Below are 22,482 nucleotides of genomic sequence, written 5' to 3' on the forward strand. Positions count from 1 at the left end.
AAGAGTAGGCTAGAAATGGGAAACATAATATTAAAAAGATAAAATTAGTCTCCAGTAGAAGGAGCCTGTAATAGAAAACTGCATGCTTTAGTACAACTTCAGTAGAAACGAGCTACAATAGTAATGGTACAAAATGTTTAATGCACATGCAACATTTGATACAGCAGGGCAACAAATACAAACAATTTTGGTATTTAAAAAATAATAATTCTAAAAGCTTGGCCAGACTTCAAAAATAAGACAAATTAAACTTTCCATGCACAAACATTGACTAAACTGGTTTCACACAAAGAATTTAAGTTATGGTCTATAAAAGACTTTCATCCCAACTGCTCCATCCAATCATTAAATGGTATGACAAATTATGGTTCTAGGTCAGTGATGTTCTGGCCCAAGGAAGAGTTTAAATATTCACACAAAGCTACTAACATTAAGGACTTTTGGAAACAGATTTCCACCTTTTTTTTCCATGTTTTTAAAAAGATAATTGTTTTACAAGAGATAGTAAACATGCATGAAATTACTTTATTGGGTAGCCTGTGTATGATTTGCATACCACTCAAGAGCAGAACTGTTTTCTTGTTTTAATTCAAAATTTAGCTTGGCACATATTTAATGCAGTAAACTTGTCAAGACAGAATTCTCATGCAATTTTCTTTGCAGGAATGGGGGCGGGGAGCAGGTTCTTATTCTTGCTTTCTCCCCATCCTAATCAAATTTTACAGAAAGTCTTAGAAGAGGCACATCTGATTGGCAAAAAAGTGATCAAACCAATATTCCAAAAATAAGATGTAATTCTAGATTTCCACGTATGTTGCTGGACATAGTAAACAATGAATGGAACTTCTTTGGCACAAAGCATTTCCTAATCCATCCAGAGGCTCTATGTCTGTCCATTTTATAAAAGATGCCTGTCATTACACATTCTGAATAATTCTTAAGAACAAAAATAATTACACAGCAGAAAGGGTTGCACTTCAAAACTTAACTTGCAAAGCTTGGTTTAAAAACCTATGGCTAGCATGGTTCAGAAATATTTCAAATCAAGCAATACCTACTAGTAGCTTAACTAATCGTATGATTGAAAAGCTTAATTACAGAACAAATAGCAAGCACAAGTTCTGTTTAGAATTTAACAAAAATATCTACATGAAAATCTATTGGAATTTATCTTTTGGAGAGTAAACACAAGGTCAATGTTAGACCATGATCAGTCACACTACTATTCTTTACAAGTCTCTCTTACCTTTACATTAAGCTGTATTACAAGTTCAACAGTGTAGATACCACATTCACATTTATCTCTTTTATACACTGCAAGTAGTTCAGTATGTCAGAATGCCAAATACATAGGTAACTCTGATGCAAATAGACAGTAGTTAACAACCTGGCCTAAAATCTAAGTCAAGTACAGTCAACTTCAAATGTAGGTCTAATTGTTGCCAGAGTTCTAAGTAGTATAATTTTTTTTAAAAAGAAATCATAATCGAATACAATTCGAGTATTTTGCTATTTACAATAAATTTGAAGGGTGTTTTTATAAAAAAAAAAAACAACCCACAACGTACCTACCCTGATTTGTATTATCTTTACAAGTGTTAGGCTATCTAATGAAGTACAGTAAAATGTTTTGATATGTGATTAACAGCTCTTACAGAAATCAAATTGTGGAACTTAAGATAATCACAGTTTTTTTCTTAATGGTTAACCTTAGCTGTACATTCAACAGTTGACTGGGAATCAAAAAAACTGTAAGCAGTCAAAGAGTGTGAACTGATGAACATTGATTTTTCATGCAAGGTAACTGCAAGTCAGTGGGTTTTAGATGTTGCTTTTTAAAAAATACCTTTTTTTTTAAAACTGGCTTCCATCTTGACCACAGATAAATTATGGAATGCCAGCTGAATATAAATATAAGTTCTACTCTGCACAGATCTGCTCAAGAAGGAGTTAGTCCAGGACTTGTCATCTCTGTTGTAGGACTTGCAAGATATTCACTTGATTTCAGACTTGTGAGAGATTTGTAACTTGCTACTGAAGTCAGAGAACCACAGAGGCCAAGTAATGAAGGTGTGTCTTCTTTCCCTATTTAAGAAAAGAGTTAACAGATTTTTACACTACTGATAGGCCCATAAATTTGACCGGTATGACAGCATTCTGCATCTTTCCCTCTATCTTCCCCTACTCCTGGAGATGGCAGTAACTTCAACTAAGGACCTGCAATGGAAAAGCCTACTACATCCTACACTCCCTTCTCAAGCCTTCCCCCTGCCCCCCAGTTATGTGCTGATGAGTAGGAACAGACCTACTGTCCTCCCTTTACTTGCATCATGGTGACTTGCTTTAACTGCATTAACTGGCTCCCATTCACTTATCCCATCTTCTGCCTTAGATTTACTTCCATTCTAAAGTGCAACAGAGCAAGGGACCAACAGATGAAAAGATTGCTTACCTGTAAGAGATGATCTGGTAGTGATTCCGCGACATTCATTAATATGGGTTGTGCCTGCGCAGACCTGCTTTGGGTAGTCATTGTTAGCTCCTCGCAACACCCTCAACTGCCTCTGCACGAGCCTGCAGTACCCTTCATTGGTGGTTAGGCGTCTCTCTATTCAGTTTCTGGCTGACCAACGAAGCATGGTATAAGACAGCTCCTTATCATGTTCATATTGTAGCATGCAGCCTGCAGCGGGGCTGGACGGGCGGGTTTTATGAATGTCGCAGAATCACTACCAGATCATCTGTTACAGGTAAGCAACCTGTTTATCTGGATAGTGATTCCAGCGACACTCATAAATATGGGTGATTAATGAGCTGCCCCCTCTGGCAGTGGGCGCTGTATGCTACTGTAGCAGTCTCTTTAAAACTTCCCTGCCAAACTTCACCTCCACTGCAGACCTAAGGTCTAAGGCATAATGCTTTATAAATGTGTGATCAGTCACCCATGTAGCTGCAGAGAACACGTCCATCATTTGTAGTCCCGCCAAATGAGCTGCCGATGTAGAATAAGCCCTAGTTGAGTGGGCCTTAATACACCTTGGGGCAGTTTTCCCTTGAGCTTCATACGCACTCCTAATGGCCTCCACTAACCAGACGGACAAGTGTTGGCATGATGGCTGCTGGCCTTTCCGACGGCCCTTCAATGCTAGAAACAGATGTTTCTCTCTTTTTTTGCACTTTATTTTTATTAGTTTTCTACATGTCAATGTGACTTCCAGTTCATCTTTCAACACAGTTATAATACAACATCCATGTTTGCTCTCATGTGAATGTTTTCTTCATATTTATATATCTAGTTATGTCCTAATCCTTGTTTTCATACTATAACAATTCCCCAACTGTTATTTTTACATTTCAACCCCCGTTAATAAATCCAAATTTACATTGTTTTTCATATACCATAAAAAGGGTTTCCAATCTTCTACAAAGTCTTCTATATGACTATCTCTTACTAATACAGTAAGTTTTGCCATTTCTGCATATTCATATGCCTTCATCAACCATTCTTCTTTTGCTAGAATTTCCACAGATCTCCATTTCTGAGCAAGAACCATCGTAAGATATAGGAATAAATTTCTATTTTCTTTTGAGATTTCATCATTAATTATCCCCAACAGAAAGGATTCAGGTCTCTTATGAAATACAGATTTAAAAATCTTTTTAAGTTCATCATAAATCATATCCCAAAACCTCTTTATCTCTCTGCAGGACCACCACATGTGATAGAAGGACCCCTCACTATCTTTACATTTCCAGCACTTATTAGATACACTTTTATACATTAAAGCTAGTTTCTTAGGTGTTAAATACCACCTGTACATCATTTTAATTAAAAAAAATTTAAATTATAACACGCTGTAAATTAAAGATCTTTCTTCCATAGCTTATGTGCTGACGATCCAATTAGTGTTAGTGTCACATGTCCTGCCCTGACCACTGCAGGGTAGGTTGGGCGGGTTTTATGAATACAACGGTTCACTTCCAAATCATCAGTTACAGGTAAGCAACCTTTTATCTGGATCATGATCCATTGCATTCATAATAGTGGGTGACTAACAAGCTGTCAGTCTGGAGGTGGGTGCAGTACATCAAGGTAAAACCTTTCAGCATACTCCTCCCAAAGTTAGCCTGTGCTGCAGAGCGAAGATCTAACGCATAATGTTACACAAAGGTATGTTCCGGCAACCATGTCGCCGCCATGCATATGTCTTTGAGCTTGATGCCTGCTGTGTGCTCTGCTGAGACAGCATAAGCCCCAGCTGAATGGGCCCTAATGGTCTCAGGAACCTCCACCTTCCAGTACTTGTACATCAGATATATTAGTTCTTCTACCTTTGTCTTGAAATGTGCAAGCCTTTCACTTTACCCTTGTACCCTACAAACAGATATTTTGTTTTCCTGTAGGGTTTTGTCATCTGCAGATAGTTCAAAAGAGCCCTGCGTACATCCAGGGAATGTAATGACCTCTCCAAGGTTGTTTCCGGGTCTCTGAAAAAGGTAGGTAGGACAATATCACAAATGATATGGAAGTCTGATACAATTTTTGATCAGGAGTCCAGATCCAGTCTGAGTACCACTTTATCTGGATGTAACTTTGTATAAGGAATATGAATGTGAAGGACATTGAGCTCACTCACCCTTCTCACTGTAGTAATTGCCAATAGGAAGGCAGTCTTTAAACTTACTAGTTTCGGCAGAGCTTTTAAGATTGGTTCAAACAGGTGCTCTGGCAAAGCTACTAGAACCAGTTACAAGTTCCACTGTTTAATGGGCTTGCGTATCGGAGGGCACACGTTGTTAATGCCTTTCATAAAATGTTTTGCCTCAGGATGGGAAAATGGTATTGGTATTTCCAAAATGGAAAATGGTAACAACCTGGGTGTTTCCCTCCAAATGAACCTTGATAGAAACATCTGCCAGACCTTTGGTCTTAAGGTCTGTCAGATATAGTAAAAACGTTCTTCATGGACACATTGTGTGTATCAAACTTATTTGTTCTTGTGTATGTGCTAAATCTTTTCCACTTGCAATTGTAGTTTCTTCTTGTGGAAGCCTTCATGTCATTTGGAGGTATTTCCTTCACAAGCCTATTCTCCACGCTGTCAGACACAGAGGCTTCAAGTCTGGATGCAGTATCCTTCACTTTTCTTGCATCAGAAGATTCTGATGTTGAGGCAGTCTTCTGTGGATGCCTCTGGATAGTCTGAGTGCCTGTGAAAACCATGGTTGCCTTGGCCATCATGGAGCTATGAGGATATATTTCACATATTCTTTCAATAGTTTTGCCACAATCTTGTTCAGCAGAGGATACGGTGGAAATAGATAGAGGAATCTTTGGTTCCAATTGTATTAGAAAGCATCTCCTCTGGAGTTGCGACCCACACCTGCCCTTGAGCAGTAATGTTTGCACTTCCTGTTGTGCACAGTTGCAAATAAATCTATGCCTGGCGTTCCCCATGCTCTGAAGACATTTGTGAGGTAGATCGGATTCAGTTCCCATTTGTGTTGTTGGCGCATCTGAGTTCTGCTCAGAAGATCTGCCAGCATATTGTCTATTCCCTTTATGTGGACCGCAATCAACGTTATTCATTGTGCAATACTCCAGTTCCAGATTTGTAAGCACCTAACCACCAAAATAAACAAGTGCACCACATGCAAGGGTGGGGCTAGGCGCCACGAGGAGCTAACATTCTGCCTGAATGGTCCTGCGCAGACACAGAACCCACTATTATGAATATAATGGATCACGATCCGGATTGTATAATCATTCACACAAAAGCCATGCACATGTATAAAAGACATCTGAACACACGTAAAACACACTGTCTGAACAGGACTACAGTTGTCAAAGAATCAATATATGTGATTTGCTACAAGCAGCCATCTCTGCCAGAAAGCTTTGGAAGCAAATACCTTCCTGGCACACTAAAAGCAGTTATATAATTAGGCTAAAGTTTAAGGGAGAAGTAAATTAATTCAAACTCTTGAAGAAGTTATCTAGTCATCATTGCAGAGTTTGAAATTGCTAGAAAGTAGGAGAGTGAGATGGTTTCAATCACATTAGATTACAAGAGCTTAGCAAATGCTACATACAACAATAGACATTTCATTCGATTTAGAGAAGATCAAGAATGCACTTTTGAGGATTTCTACAAAATAAAAATATACGGACTTAACTATTCAATAAACATTACATATCTGTTTTGCTCTGAAGTTATTTGTGGCTACTGCTAGTAGTTTGATGTGATAAACAGATCTGATAAGAAATTACACGTGAGTACAAGTGTCTCACATCTTTACATGTGTCCACAAGATGGAGCAGTTTCTGTAATGCTGTATACTTCTATGATGTCTGACAATATTAATACCCAGAAACCTTTGTTCTTTACCATACATCTTAAAATCTCTACTGCAAGTTTCCACTACAGGCTGCAAGCAAAGAAGAAGCACAGCTGAATAGTCATGTGTGCCTTACTTAAAGTTCATTGCTGAATATCTGGAAATGTCACTATAAACTAAAAAAAAGTATTAGCCATCCAAGTCACTGAACAACATTGAGGCTACATACATTACCTTCACTAAGCAAACTTAACCCATGCGATTTCCCATCTCCATCTTGTGAATGGCTGGGATCCAGAGATGTCTGAGAAAGACTAACATCTGCCGAGAGCTGGTCCAGGCTGTGAAAACTTTTTCTGTAAAAATCAACAACAAAACAGTTTTATTTAATGTTTTTCAGTCACTGTATGATACAAATAGCAATTTTTATATATCACATAGTATTTTGTCTAGTTTATGAATAACTGAAATGAGAAGATGCTCAAATATGTTGCACACCAACATGTACAAACTGGAAATAGTTTTAAGGTGGTTTTATTAAATAGAATTAAATAAGAACAGCTACAATCCTATGCCGAGTCATAAATACACAAGTCTCATTTAAACAGGATAATGAGGAACTGCAGATTTATAATCAAGAATGCAGACCAATAAGTTAACTGCTTGCCTGTGCCCTAAGCTTAAGTACCTAAATCCCACAGATGTTAAAGCTTGGACGTTCGAAGTGCATCACTGATGATTTTTTTTAATACTGATATTAATAAAATGTATGTTCTATTGTGAATCCCTGGCATATTTCAGCAATGTTATTGATGGCATACAAAGTTTTAAACACTGTGTGATGTTTCACAGTGAAAAGTGGATGGTTCTAAACTGCTCGTGCCACTGATAGTGCCTAAAAAACGGCATCAGCACTCTTGTGCAGATACTTAAACTGGCACAATCACACTTCCATTATGCTACTTACATTGGAAACAGTGTAAGTAGTGTTGCAGAAGTGTGATCATGCCAGCTGGTATTCGTGCAAGAGCACTTTTGCACAAGAGTGCCATCTTTTTCTTTTCTTTTTTAAGGCACTAGCAGCAATGCAGGCAATTCAGAACCACCCACATTTCACTGTGCAGCATGTCAGCCGATGTATTTGTGGATTATCCAATAACAATTACAATCACAACCAGGGCTGTGTAGTGCCACTAGAGCACAGAGGAGATGTAGAATGTGGATACAAAAGTCAGCTTCCTGATAATTTCAGCTTTCTCTCATTTAGCCGAGTTTCTAGCACAACTGGCTGCAAATATGCTTTAAAGTGAGGCTCAATTCATATTCAAACAAGGAACTATGGCTTCCTACTACAGAAACAAGCAGGGCTTGCACTCCTCTTTCTCCTTCCTTCACATGCAAGGAAAGAAGTTTCCACAAACCAGATTGAATTCAAATCCATTTTTAATTAAAATCTGATTTTTAAAAAACACCCTGGTTTATAATTAAATGCAAACATATAATCTCAAAGGATTACCTGATGTCTGCAACTAGTCCATTATTTTAATAATAAATATCCATGACTACCTGCAAAAGAATATGGACATTTGCCTTCTTCTCATGGTGAACACTGATCTGCCCAGTAACTACTTTGGGCAAGGTAAATGGTTTAATTCAGGATTTCCTCAAGTATTGTGGATTTTCATTTTTTTTTAAAAAAAATATTTTTATACTGCCATTGGTAAAACACTTCCCAGGGGAACTTGCAAGATCAAGTTTTTGAATATTTCTACTATGAACACAAGAAAGAGAGTGCACACCCACACACACAACTGCCCCCCATGAACAGTTAATCTCTTTCCCACCTCAACAGTCTCTGGCAGAATACCACGACTAGAATTGCAAACAAGTCTGCATTCCCCCCCACCCCCAAACAGCTCATGCATGTAAGATAGAGTAGATGAGAGTCTAACACTCTTGGTTGCCTCGAAGGTCAAATTGTTGCCTCAAAGCCACCACTGGTTATTATCCTTTGAAAGTAGACACCAAAATTTTTACAGCACACAGCTTCACAGTGATAATTCACACTCTTGACAGCCATATGAACCTAACAAAGATTTGTATTTAAAATGCAAAGCAATGCTGTTTCCTATGGGAACACTGATTTGTTGAGATGTCCTTACTGTATTGCAAATGCAGCACAGACAATACATGAAATTCATCCCTTCCCTTAAGTTTGAAGAGCACCTCCTTTACTGCTGAAGCTTGCAACCAAAGACTTCCGCTTACAAAATTATCTCATTCCAAACTTAAATTATTGTTCAGGGAATAAAATGCCAACATCCACGCCCACCACATGTACTCAAGATACTAGGTTCAACTGCAAAAATACCTCTCAAAGCAGCAGCTCATCAAACTGAAGGTAATAGGCAGATGAAAAGTCAGTAAGATCCCACACTAGCCCCTCTTGTCCTATCTTGCATGCAATTTCTCCCTACACCCAACACAAATGGTTCAACATTATGTCTAACTATTGGCAATCTTCATTAAGGTGAGCCCATTATGAGTTTAGAAATGTGGGTTTTCTGTAAATTTTTGAACTGCAAAGTTTTATAGAACAATCTCTAGAAATTTTTAGTATTTCTCATTTGTATCCTCTCTCTCTTTTAAAATTACTACACAAATTTTCCTGATGCCCTACATAGATTGTGATCTAATTTAGCATGTTATTTGACCTACATGTTTAATTTAAAAATCCACCATTTGAATTTCCCACATGGTAACTCAACGTTTTTCAAGTAGCCATGTAGTTGAACTCTGAAGTACTGGGAGACAAGGAGAAATCAGATAAGTTAATTTTATTGGAATATTCAAAACATATCTACTCTCTTACACTCTTTCTAGGAATAATCATTTGAACCACATTAATTAGAACTTTGAAATTGCCAAACTTGCCTAATATTGAATTAGCATCCATTCATTATTACTAATTAATTTTATGGGTTTTTTCCCCAACAATTCCATTGTGGAATCTGTATTTTCGCTAAACAGGCCTTTTCCACCCGTTCATGCATGTCTTGCTGCAATGCTGTAGATCTCAGCCATGCATGAGCCTCATAGTCACGGCAGTAACCATGGCTCATGACTCCGTTTCTACCAGGTGCTTAAATGCACTAAGCTGCTGTCTAGGTACTGATGTAGTCTTTTCATATAGCTCAGTGAACTTATCCTGAAATTTTTCAGGTGTCAACAAAGTGGAGTCCTGAAACAAAGTGCCCCATAAAAAGTGATTGTATCTAGCCATGCAGGCTGCATAGTTAGCAATTCTTATTGCCAAACTTGAGGTGGTGCATATCTTTCTGCCTAATATATCCATCTTCCTCCCTTCCTTGCCAGATGGGGTTGTATGGAGGCGTCCCGCCTTTGAAGATGATGCACAATTACCATAGAATTTGGTATTGGATGTCGAAGCAGGTATGCATTATCCTCTCCTTGTACCCTGTATAAACACTTTGATGTTGGCATTAATTACCGGCAGCACTGGAAGGGCCACTGGATGTGAAGTCCTGGCCACAGCCATCATATTATACACTGGATCCTTTAGATCTGCTTCCAGCAACTTTAAGTCCATTCCTAAAGCCTCAGCAATTTCTCTTATCAAGGCATGGTAGGCTTTCAGCTCTTCCGGTGGGGATATGGATGTCTTTGGTGGCACATTAGAGGGTGAATCCAATGGATGATTAGAATCCGCCAAATCTGTGGAGTAGCCATCACCATCACCAGATGGCAATGAAGGTGGCACCACTGGGGTGTGGTGCCACTGGGGTGTTTTTCTTTTTCTTCTTTGGTACTGGCGGCATTCCTGGTGTCTCCAGTAAGGGCGTTTCTGGCTGCTACAGCTGTGTCTGACATGCAGTTGTGGTTGTCTGCATGTGTGGGCCTGCAGGGTAAATGCCTTGAACTACTGTACCCATCGAAGTACCCGTAGTACCCTGGGCTATTGGCTCAGTAGCCACCACAACAGGTTGACCAATTTCCCGCTGGGCCTTCCACTGGAAGTAGTCAGCATAGTCATCTAGCAAGGAAATTGATGCTGCATGCCTGAATCCGCAAGAATGTGTTATCTCCCTTTGTCCCTGTAGCCATTGTGTTGTAGCAGTCCGTATGCCTGCATATTGAACAGGGAACATGCACGTTATGGGTGCATAAGCAGATGATACTGTTGCTGCCAGCATCAGCCTTGCAAACGCAGGAAAAGTATGTGTCACAACCAGCTCTGTATCATGCAACGGTGACATCAGTCAGAAAGTTCCAGCAGTAGTAATGCTTTGTAGTAGTGACATCAATGGGGTTTTTTGGATGTGGCATTGGTGCATCATCTACGTCCTGCTCAATGTCAAGGCCAGTACTTAGGAAGCCATGGAAAGTAGACCATGAAGGGGTACTATAGTTGAAGAGTCTAACATTGCCAGGAATGAAGTTGCAGTGTTCTGGTCCAAGGAAACCTCATCATCCTGGTTGCGCTCTGTTGCCAAATCCATTAACTCTATTCCCTTCTCTATCCTTTTGTCTCGCTGTGGTATGGAAGGGGATTGCCCTAGTGTTTGCGCCGGTGACAGATGGAGCAGCCTTCTAGGCTACACCACAGCCAGCAGTGATTGCTCTGCCTTCGCTTTCGATCCGGACGCTTTCGATCCGGCTGCGTCAATGCCGAAATTGGTGCCGTCATTGGCATCGATGCCAACAATGTTGCTAGTATCAACATAGATGCCAATGCCGAAGCAGACATCAATGCCAGCAGCACTTCCTAGTTCAATTATTCGGTTTCAGTAGACAATTTTGAAATTTTTGGTACCAACACCTTCATTGAGGTTTGCCACCTCGATGTCAACATCGACTTCTCAGCTTCTGTTGGTGGGCTATACATCTGTTCCATAGTCGGGGAAGGTGGTCTGCTCCCTGTCTAGCTGTGGTGCTTCTTATGAGGTGGTGATCCAGCCTCATCACCAGAGGCATGCTTTCTCCTCTTCTTGTGTCGATGAGACGACTTCAAGACTTCTCTCGGTCTCTTAAAAACAGGCTCTGCTGCCTCAGCAACGGTTTTAGACTGCATTTCTGCAGATTTGTGCACACTCGTCATTGATCCTGACCACATCCCCGAAGTTGAGGGATAGCTTGGTCTCGATGTTGGCGGGTATAATGCCACATGCAGGTGAAGGGCTCTTTTTCATTGTTTGCCTTGAGAACGAGCAGAAGATCTTACATGCTGCAATGTTTTGCTGCTCTCCCAAACACAGTAAGCACGATTCATGATGGTCTGTAGGTGGTAGCTTCGCATGGCATTCAACACATCTTTTTAACGTCTTTTTTATGTCCTTGTTGGCAGGGAGTGCCCCGAGGCTTTCATCTCGTGGCAGCAATCTAAACATCCGTTCATCAATCCAATCCATTAGACTTTTGAATAATCTTAAGCAGTCTTGAGGTCAGTAATCCAAAAAATCAATATTTCTCTCTGTTTCTAGAAATCCAAGGAGCCAGCACCGAGGTGTTGACGTTTTGGCGGTCAAATAGAAACTGAGGAAATGGCGCCCCCAACTTCCGATTTCAGCGGAAGCACAGAGCACGTGCAAGGCAGAGTGGGCATCACGAAGAGCTAGTTAGTCTTCCCGCAAGGTCCCTGTGCAGGCGCAAAACCCATTCCTTATTAATGCAATGGATCACGATCCAGATCAACAGTTATCAAGTGAGCAGCAGAACAAACAATTAAACAGTCAAAGAACTCACCAAGAAAAGTGAGGGGAACAAACCACTTTATAAGACACTAGTATTTTTAAGCCAGTTTCAGAAGCTATTTGCTAAATTCAAGCTATTGAATTTAGCAAACTTCTCACTGAGGTTCTACACATAGGGCCAAACCATATGTTAAATAGTAAATACATAGTTCGGCCCTGCATTTTTTTAAAAAACTGTAAATAGGAGATCTGGAGCCCTGTCAGGATCAAGACCATGGCATGCATGGTTAACCGTTTCCCCTCATGTCACAATACAAAACAAAACAAAAAACCCACAAACCAACTATCTGACACCAGAGGGAAGATGTCATTGGTGCCACTTTGTGGGAGGGCAATTTTAAGTCAGGAGTCCAACATATGCAGCAACTATTAACCTCCGATGATACAAATCCTGATGGTTTGGCCCTGCAGCTGCTACTTACAGGTTTGTTTTACAAAAAACAAGGTTAAACTATATGTTTAATAAAATGTGCAGCTATTCCCTTAGACCAGACTCATGTCAACGCACTTATATGCACATCTTAACCGCCTTGGGGTTTTCTTTTAACGAAAGGCGGTATAGAAATGTAAAAATAATAAATAAATAAATAAAATCTTGTTTCATTCAATTTTATCTTCCCATCTTTTTAATATGATCCAAGCCTATACTCATTATGCAGAATTAAGTTCTGCTGAATAATTTACACAGTTAAGTGAATAATATGGACCTACCTCACAAGGTCATTCTACAGTACATGTGAAGTGCCTTCAAACATACATAATAGCAATAGCACTTACATTTATATACCACTCTATAGCCGGAGCTCTCTAAGCGGTTTACAATGATTTAGCATATTGCCCCCAACATTCTGGGTACTCATTTTACCGACCTTGGAAGGATGGAAGGCTGAGTCAACCTTGAGCCCCTGGTCAGGATCGAACTTGTAACCTTCTGGTTACAGGGCGGCAGTTTTACCACTGCGCCACCAGGGGCTCTTAAGTACGTCTAAACAGCTTTCTAATATTCAGTTATCTACCGGTTTTTTCTCCCAAGACCTTTAAAACACAATGTTCTGGTTGACAAGATGCACCGGGGAAAATGAGATTCCTGTGATCTTTGGAGCACTGCACAAATATTTCACTTACTCATCCCATTGCTTATTTTGCTTTCGATAAAGTAGCGTATCCAAGGCAACAGCATTAACATCCAGAACTCCTGGGGAAGGCCACTGATTGGTGAGATGGGTAGTTAATTCTTGTCTTGATCTTAAATCATTATTCTTTAGCACAGTTCTGTGAACACACAGTGAATTGCATGCCATTAGAAGTAATGTCTTAAATCACAGGAAGAAAACAGGCTTGTTCTTGGAAGATTTGCCTGCTAGCATGCTATTCTTAAAGTACCCCTTTCCCCCTAGGAAAGACTTGTCAATCAAAATTTTAGTATTGAAGAACAAAACTAAAAACCACAAGGAACTGCACTGCAAGATTCTTTCACTACATCACACAAGGTCAGGAATTGCAAATAATATTAGGAATAAATGAACTAATTAAATATAACTTCTAAAACAGCTAAGATTTATTGTATTTTATTCTCAGTTAGCTAGCAGTGTAAGTTTTAAGTGCCTAATTCACAGTTCTATACAACTGGGCAAGTAATTCTTTTTTTACAGAGGAGGATAGCAAGGTACTACAGTCATTAAGCAATTTGATCTGCCAATATAGGCAGTCTGTGGAAGAGGCCAACCCATATTTCTTTCAAGCACAAAGAAGACTGTTTCTCAGTAGCAGAACAAAAGTTACAAATAGCTTTCCATAGCTGCATTGCATTTTTCCCCATCCACTTTTATTTCATCATGGGGGGAAAGCATAGTATTTAAAGTGCAGCTTGTGTGTCAATTCTTTTCTGCATCAGAACTAAAACTAATAATTGACTGTTCTGTGCAGCTACTCATGGAAGTCTTAATACATCTTGATCTCATAGCACTTTGTGTCAAAAACTACACTGCATAACTTTCTTCCAAATGGGCCAATTATATTATACTGTGCAATTTGAATTCTACAGATTGGAAATAAAAATACCGAAGTAACGTAGGAGCAGTGCTTATTGTGGGTGTTTTATATATTTCCAGAGTATTAACACATGTCAGTGCAGAACAAGAAAGCTCTAAAAGAGAAAATGCATGGAAAGTGACTGAAGAGATAATGCTAGTTTTAGGTCATTATTTCTCTCAGTCACATAAATTATTATGAAATCTCTGTATCAAAATCAGGTATGCTTTCTTAAATAGGAAAAGTTCTTCTCACAAAGGAGGTCTGGGAATGTTTATAACTTAACTGTACAGCTTTGTTACTTACCAGTACTACGAATTCTCTTATTGGGTAATCTCCTTCACATATCCCTCTCTATGGAGTGAGTGGTCAGGACCACCTTCACGACCCAAATCTGTTAAAATTTCAAATGTCATGGATGTGAGCCCATGCAACGGTGTGTGTGGTGTGTTATCTGCCCCCTAATTACATGTTAGTATAGTGCAGAACCCCAAAAACAAAACGAAAAACCCCAACACACTGAAGAAATCCGACAGAATATGGATTTATGGAGGAGATGACAATAGTAGAATTGTAGTTACTGTTTGGCAATCTAAGCTTTCTGCAGCTCATGGTGTTTCCCACAATTGCTGCTTAGGGAATATTTCAGAATATTTCAAAAGATTTCCTCAAAGAACTATTTCCAATTGGGCATACATGTAAAATATAAGAGGAGATCTTATTGACATCTCAAGCTAGCAGACTTTCAAGAACACCACTTAAAGAGAACAGATTACATTTTTAATAGCCATTTAAACACAAAATTCATATTGTCAGCATGTGATTAAAGGGGTATGTGTCCCCATCCATTCAACATGTTCATACCTGGGAGAGGGAGGTTAAAATGACACAGACTACCCACCCTTCCACTGTAACAATCTATAAGCAGAGACTATTACACATTTTTTAGTAAAAACTAACATATGTAGACTGCCATTATTTGCTGAAACTTGCTCCAGAAGCCTTCTCAGGTAAGGGGCCACTAAAGACTGGGATTTTTATGTTTGGTGATGCAAAAACAGGTTGCTTACCTGTAAGGTGATCTTTTGGTGATTTGTGTTCCCTCACAAAATGGGTTCTGCACCTGCGCAGTAACTCCATGGAATAATTCTTCAGCTCCTCAAGGCATTCTTGAGTCCACCGATCACACACAAGGCACGTCCGTTATTTTTTGGCAGTTAGAGCACCCATCGCTCAGTTCCTGAACAAATACTGTGAGGATCATTGAAGACAGGTAAGTGATTACTGTGGAAGCATCTTGGCAGTGGGGAAAGCCAGGTGGGTCTTGTGAGTGAACATGAATCACCAAAAGTTCACCTGTTACAGGTAAGCAACCTGTTTATCTTTAAGGTGATCACAAAATGAGTGATTGGCAAGCTCACCTGAATGGTGACAGGTGCTCAGATGTAGTTACAGCACCTTCTTTAGAACTGCCTGACCAAAGTTGGCCTCCACCACTGAGCAAATGTCCACATGGTATTGACTTCTCCAGAAGAGTAGACGGATTCATGAAGAAAGAAGGTAAGACTATGTCTTGGTTTATGTGAAACTCCAATACCACCTGAGGTTTAAAGCCCTCATAACTTTGTCTGGGAATAACTTTGTGTAAGGGGAGTCAATTCTAAGAGATGTTAGTTTGCTGACTCTTACTGATTAAAAGGTCTTTAGGGAGAGTAACTTAAGTGAAGGAGGAGGCTAGAGGTTCAAAGAGAGGCTCTGTTAGTGTAGAAAGGACCAACAAAAGGCTCCAGGATTCAACAGACTCTCTAACTGGGGGAAATACATTATTGATCCCTTTCAATAACCTTTTTGAATCATGATGAGAGAAAACAGACCATGCATCCCACACTGGATGTCTTGCTGAGAGTGCAGCCACATGGACTTTTATGGAGGCATTTGACAGGCCAGAGTTCTTTAGATTAGTTAAGTATAAAAGAATATGGTTGGATAAAGGTTTTGCAAGGATCAGATCCCTTAGTTGCTGCATAGTGTGTGGATCTCTTCTATTTACATTTATAACAATGTTTCATTGATTCTTTCATATAAAAACTGAGCTTCTATGCTGTCAGGTTCAGCACTTGGAGGTTGTGGTGAAAGACATGACCCCCCTCCCTGGGACAATATATTCTGACAGGGAGAAATGGGAAACCATGGTTGTCTGGGCCACCATGGGGTTGATTAGAATGCAAGATCCTGCTCATTATTTTTGATAAAAGGGGAAACTGAGGGAAGAGATAATAGAGGTTTTGCCTCCATGGCATTTGGAAGGGATCCATAAATGAGTCTTTCCCCAGACCTGCTCTGGAGCAGTGAAGTCTGCTTTTATTGTTTTGTGTTGCACATGTCTATCGGCGGCGGGGGTGGGTCCCCCCCCTTTTTGAAGAGGTTGTGGAGAATCTCCTGGTTTATCTCCCATTTGTGTTGATGGCAGAGGTCCAAGTCCCTGTTGAAAGTGTTTGCTAAAGAGAAGTTTATTCCTTTGATGTGAAGGGCCATTGGAAGAATACCATTGTGCAGACTCCAATCCCATAGCTGAATTGCTAGTTTGCATAAGGACTGGGAGACCGTCCCCACTGGATGACTGAGATACGCAATTGCCGTTGTCTAGAATGAGCTGTACAACTGTATTAGTGGAAACAAGTATTTAGCACTGTTAGTAGCTCTAGAAAGTTTATGTGTAGGGAGCTTTATTGTGGGGTCCATTTCCCTTGAGCACAGTATAGTGTACAATGGGCTCACCAACCTTTTAATGAGGCATCCATTGTTAAAGTTATTGAAGGAGTTGCAAGGCAGAAGGGAACATTGGACAGAGACTGAAGTTTGGACCACCACTAGAGTGACCAATGTTCTGGCTGTCCACATTCAGTTTGAACACTGACTGAAACCAAATTTGGAGACGTCTAATCCTTAACCTTGCATGGATTACTGTGGCTGCACAAGATGCCATCAAACCTAAGAATCTTTGAATGGTTCTTGCCCTTTGTTTTGGACTGGCTGTGAATGTGGAGCTCAAGTGTACAATCGAGAGCCTTCTGGAAGGTAGGCCCTTTTCATCCTTGTGTCCAAAACACTCCCCTATGCATTGTATTCTCCTTTGAGGTTGTACGTTTGACTTTTCCCAGGTTACCTGGATTATAAACTCATTTAGAAGATTTAAGATGTATTGAATCTGGGAGTGTAAGGTTTCCTTGTTGGATGAAGTCACCACCCAGTCATCCAGGTATAGAAAGATGGTGATACCTTGAGTCTATAGGTGTGCTATTATTGTGCTCAAGCATTTTGTAAATACACAAGGCGCCATGGATAGTTATTGGAGTTGGGTCGGTGTATTTTATCCCTGAAAAACAGGGAGGGTGGTGAACTCTACGGTAGGGATGTGCCCGAACTGTGGTTTAAAGCACGTTTTAAACACTTTTTAGGGAAATTAGAAAGGGAACTTTAAGGAAAGGAGAGCAGGTGCTTACCTGATCTCCACTGCCCCTTCCAGCTTCCTGGTTGGGCAGCACACATCCCAAAAAGCCCCACACATCGTCCCAGCAAGAAGCTGTAAGAGGCAGTGGAGAGCAAGTAAGCACCTGCTCTCCTTTTCCTTAACGTTTCCTTTCCCTAAAAGTGCTCAAACCGTGCTTCAAACTGCGGTTCAGGCAGTTTCAGGCATCCCTACACTATGGCTTATCCTGTTATAATACTCCACATCCATGCATCTAATGTTATGCGATGCCATGCTCTGGAAAAGTGGGCGAACCTGATGCCTGAAGAAGTTTCTAATCAAGCGAGGCAGTTGACCAAGGGGTCAAAGATATTGCTTTGTCTTATCTTGCTGTTTCATTCTTTTTTGTTTTTTCTGACCATAGGGCTTTTTAAGCTTGTATCTGAAAGATCTGCTGTAGTCTCTATAATCAGACTGCCTGTATTTAAATTTTTGTCTAGTGTAAGCTTTGAATTTCTGGGAATAGGAATGTTGCAATAGAGAAGTAGTAAATGTCTTTGCAGTGTAACACAATTTCTTCATTTTCTCCATGGTCTCATCACTCTGAACTGAAAAGACCCTTTCCATCAAACAGCAAATTTTCAGTCTTGTCCTTCATATCGTTATGAAGAGAGGTTGATCAAACCTCCCTCACACGTCATCTTAGAGACACTGCACCTGCAATGGAACAGGACTCCATTTCCTTTAGGTGTTTAGCTGTGCTCAACTATTGTCTTGTGATAGCGGACTAGGCTATGACAGCTTTAAACCGATCCCGAACACCTTCTTGTACATCTTTTAAATCATCTTTGAAATTATCCCCAATAGAATAATGGTTTTCAGCCATGATATCTTAATAGACAGTCATGATGCTGCATGCAGTTTCCTGTTCTCCTTGTCTCCTTGGGCTGAATGTCTTTTTTCTGATTTACTGTCCATGGCACAATCCACCACCAAGGAGTTTGGTGGTAGATGCATGAAAAGAAAAGGGAATTATTCTTCCTGAATCCTATAGAAGCTTTCTAATCTTTTGGAAGTCAAGATAGAGACGGATAGGATCTCCCAAACTAGCCAAGTTTGTTAGAACCAGCAAACATAGTACTACTACTGCGGATATTTATATACTGCTCTTCAGCCAAAGTTCACAAAGCAGCTTAAATAGAAAAATAAGTAGTACATAAATATGATAAGATGGTCCCCTGTCCCTTAAGGGCTCACAATCTAAAAACAAACACAAGGCAAATACCAGCAACAGCCACTGGAGGGATGCTGTGCTGGGGTTGGATAGGGTCAGTTGCTCTCCCCCTGCTAAATGTAAGAGAATCACCACTTTAAAAGGTGTCTCTTTGCTCAGTTGCAGGAGGAGAACAGGACATGAAGTCAGACTGGATTTTTCACCTTTTGGGTTTAAGTTTTCAATTTCAAACCCAGAATTTTAGCCACTTCTGCCACTTGGACACAGTAAGATTTTGTTTTTTCTGTAGGCAAGTTAGATGGTTGGTTGGGTACGTTTTCGACTGGTGACAGATCTGAGGGCTTTTATGTTTGAGCAAAACCCTCATCAGAATCAGTGGAGGAATCATAATCATCTGAATTTCCCTTTTCCTTAGCAGGGGATTTTCCCGAAGGTGACGGATGATTTCCACATCAGGGCACTGACCATCTGCTTGAGGAGTTTCTTTCACAGGATGTTGTGATTGAGATGATTAAACAGATTGCTCACCTGTAACAGATGATCTGGAGGTGATCCGTTGTATTAATAAGGAATGGGGTTCTGCGCCTGTGGAGGCACCCCTTGGACAGATTGACTAGCTCCTTGTGCCACCTCCAACTGCCCTGCACGTGCTACATGCTTCCGTTATCTTCGGCAGTTGGGGCATGTCTCTCAGTTTCTTGTAGACTGCCAGTCGCTGACAATCTTACTCCTGAGTATTCTCATTGTCCTGCCAAGTATACTGCGGGGAGGTCTGGGCAGGTTTTATGAATACAACAGACCTCCAGATCATCTATTACAGGTGAGCAACCTGTTTATCTGGATCGTGATCCATTGCATTCATAAGGAATGGGTGAGTAGCCAGCTGCTATCCTGGTGGTGGGCCATTCAATGCATATCAAGGCAGGACTTGCTTAAGAACACTCTGCCCAAACACTCCCTCTCTAGTCTGGTAAGTCCAATGCATAATGCTTTATGAGTGGCTGGAGTGTTGTCCATGTTGCTGCTCTGCAGATTTCAGCCATTGATATTCCCGTCAGATTTGCAGCTGACGACGCATAGACTCTTGTGGAGTATGCCCTGATGGCATTTGGCAGCTCCTTTCCTTGAGCACTATATGATAGTTTAATTGCCTGAATAATCCATTGGGACAGCCTTTGCCTTGAAGCCGGCTTGCCCTTGGATTTCCCTTTGTAAAGTACAAATAGCTTACTTGTTTTACATATGTTTTGGGTAGCTGCTAGGTAGTATAGCAGTGCACATCGCACATCCAAGGCATGCATGGACTTCTCTAATGGTGATTCTGGATTTTGGAAGAAGGCTGGCAGCACTATATCCTTGTTTATATGGAATTCTGTTACATGGAATCCTTTGCTGTTGTTGACCATGAGCCAGTCGTCCAAAGAGGAATAAATCACTATTCCTTCCGTTCTTAAGTATGCCACCACCACTGCCATGACCTTTGTAAATACACGTGGCATTGTGGATAGGCCGAATGGCAAACCTACATATTGGTACACTATATCGCTGACCGTGAACTGCAGGTACTTGCGATGCCGTGTAAGAATCTATTTACACACATAGCATGCATGAAATGAAGATAATATACATCCAGGTAATGAAGCAACAAAAAATTGGACAAAATACACTAGAAATACACTGGACCCTTCCAGATGAAATATGTGAAACTGGATAAGAGTAATAATGTCCGTGATATTCATGAGAAAAGACAGAAGTCCTGTCAAACAAATAGTACTGGTAGAGTGTTCAAGCTGTAATTCCCAATGTGGCTCACAATTCTTCCAAAGCTTGGATCCTAACCAGCTCCTTAAGTAGATGTAGCTCCTGAATGGATATTCCTTGTCCAGAAGGTATATATCCTGGATATTCCTTGTCCAAAAGGTATTTGCCCAACAGGTATCCAAGGGTAATATAGACCTGTTTCCTCCTGCAAAAGCAGGACTTCCTCAGGAGAAAAGAGCTAAATATATAATAACATATATATCAATATAAAGTACTTTCAACAGGTTATATTAACTTAAAAGGTTAGGTAAGTTATATAAGGGTACTTACATTTGTTTTCTTCCAATAGTGATATTTCACCACCCAGTGGTTTCTGAATTCAGAAATCCTACTGGATACTAACTAGTACTAACTTTATAGTGCTAGCAAAGCCATTATATATCTTACAGCATCTACCAGGTGTTTTCCTTCCCCTTTAATCAGAAAGAAGATTGTGCTTCATTATCTAATTACAACCAAGTAGCCAATTATTTTTAATGCGTGTGTAAGAAGTAACTGATATGTTGATATTTTCAAAATAAGCTACGAAACATTTAGTACTATTTGATTACTCTATTGTACAAATGTACCATGGAACCAAAGTACAATACATTAAAAATGTATCAAAACTATGACAGTGTGATGAAATGCATTCTGTTAACAAAGAGAGACCTAACTTATTTTTAAAGGAGAAATCCATCAATCAAGTATGTAATTAAATCAAATCCAGGTAATCTCCAATCTACATATAAATCTCTAAAGAGGGGGAGAGGAGACAAAGATAAATGGTATATTAATACCTATAAATAACTAGAAAAGTCATTCATTTGATTAAGGCCCGAAGGTTCTAATTAATTTATAATTATAATATATAATTTTTAATATATAAGCTGATATATTAAAAATGCCTCCTTCTGTAAGAGGACAGTTTTAATATTGACATGGGAAAATTCTTTTGGTATATATTTATAGATCATTTTATGCAGGCAGGACATTCCTTTAATGATCTTCAATTTTTTGTTATCTATAAATATATATATAAATATGCGCTAACTTTGCCTTTGCCATCATGTTATAGACAGAATCCTTTAGATCCAATTACGCCTGATTCAACTCCAATCCTAAAGCCTCAGCCATTTCCCTTATCTGTACATGATAAGCCTTAAGCTCCTCTGTTGCAGAAATAGAAGTCTTAGGAGGAACCTCCGCAGGAGGATCTGGCTCCATAGGATTCTGTTCAACACTGCTTCCCACCTCTTCAGAATTTGACGTATAAAAGGATTCTGGGTAACTTTCCTCAGATGGGCCCGTGGGCGAGTTTACTAGTAAACTAGAAGGTGCCGATCTAGAAGGCAGCCTCCTGGGTTTAGGTAGTATAGCAGGCTGGTCACTCACGTCCTGTGTCTGGCTCGCTGTAGTCATCTGGACTACTGTAGCCGGATCCTTTGGCAACACCAGCGGTTGTGGGGCTGCTTTTCGATGCAGAGCCTCCTGCTGGACCTTCCAGATCTTAATTCCGCATAGTCAACAGGATAAATTACAGGTGGGCTATGTCTAAACCCACAGCTATGTGCCATTTGGGATGGTATTTCAGTAGAAGGTAGCCCTTGTGCAGTTGCATATGGAACATAGGCTGCACCTGGGCGAGCAAACAAGGATAAAGATCTCATCATTCTGAGTATATCAGTTGTTTGGGTCATAAGGAGTCCTGTTGGGCCAGTCGCAGAAGACATTAGATGTAGAGGGTTTGGTATCGAAGGCTATGTCCCCATGGGTGACATTGAGGGAGTTTTCGGTATCGCAGGTGTTGTGTCTTCGGTACCATGCTCAATGTCGAG

At 40.2% G+C, this 22,482-nt stretch overlaps 2 protein-coding genes across 9 annotated transcripts in view; one reads left to right on the forward strand and one right to left on the reverse strand.

Moving 5' to 3' along the window:
* SLC25A40 (solute carrier family 25 member 40) overlaps nt 1-13,581 on the forward strand; it is a 60,256-nt gene extending 46,675 nt beyond the window's left edge. Inside the window, exons 12-15 of one of the 3 annotated variants that reach the window (XR_008309903.1) lie at nt 4,405-4,497; nt 9,715-9,792; nt 11,841-12,061; nt 13,508-13,581. The gene's annotated coding sequence lies outside the window, so the exon portion shown is untranslated. Of the gene's footprint in view, nt 1-4,404; nt 4,498-5,036; nt 5,133-9,023; nt 9,793-11,840; nt 12,719-13,507 lie in introns of those variants that run through there. The other 2 variants (XR_008309899.1, XR_008309902.1) reach the window with 2 other exon arrangements.
* Nucleotides 1-22,482, reverse strand: part of RUNDC3B (RUN domain containing 3B) — a 98,485-nt gene that overhangs the window by 23,312 nt on the left and 52,691 nt on the right. For 3 of the 6 annotated variants that reach the window (XM_053262058.1, XM_053262057.1, XM_053262062.1), the window contains 3 exons: nt 13,236-13,382; nt 6,574-6,695; nt 122-2,085 (listed from right to left, as the gene is read on the reverse strand). In XM_053262058.1, coding sequence (XP_053118033.1) covers nt 1,940-2,085; nt 6,574-6,695; nt 13,236-13,382 — 415 coding nt within the window. In that variant the 3' untranslated portion in view covers nt 122-1,939. Of the gene's footprint in view, nt 1-121; nt 2,086-6,573; nt 6,696-13,235; nt 13,383-22,482 lie in introns of those variants that run through there. The other 3 variants (XM_053262061.1, XM_053262060.1, XM_053262059.1) reach the window with 2 other exon arrangements.

The sequence above is a fragment of the Hemicordylus capensis genome, chromosome 6 (assembly GCF_027244095.1).
Source record: "Hemicordylus capensis ecotype Gifberg chromosome 6, rHemCap1.1.pri, whole genome shotgun sequence".
NCBI classification, from domain to species: domain Eukaryota; kingdom Metazoa; phylum Chordata; class Lepidosauria; order Squamata; family Cordylidae; genus Hemicordylus; species Hemicordylus capensis.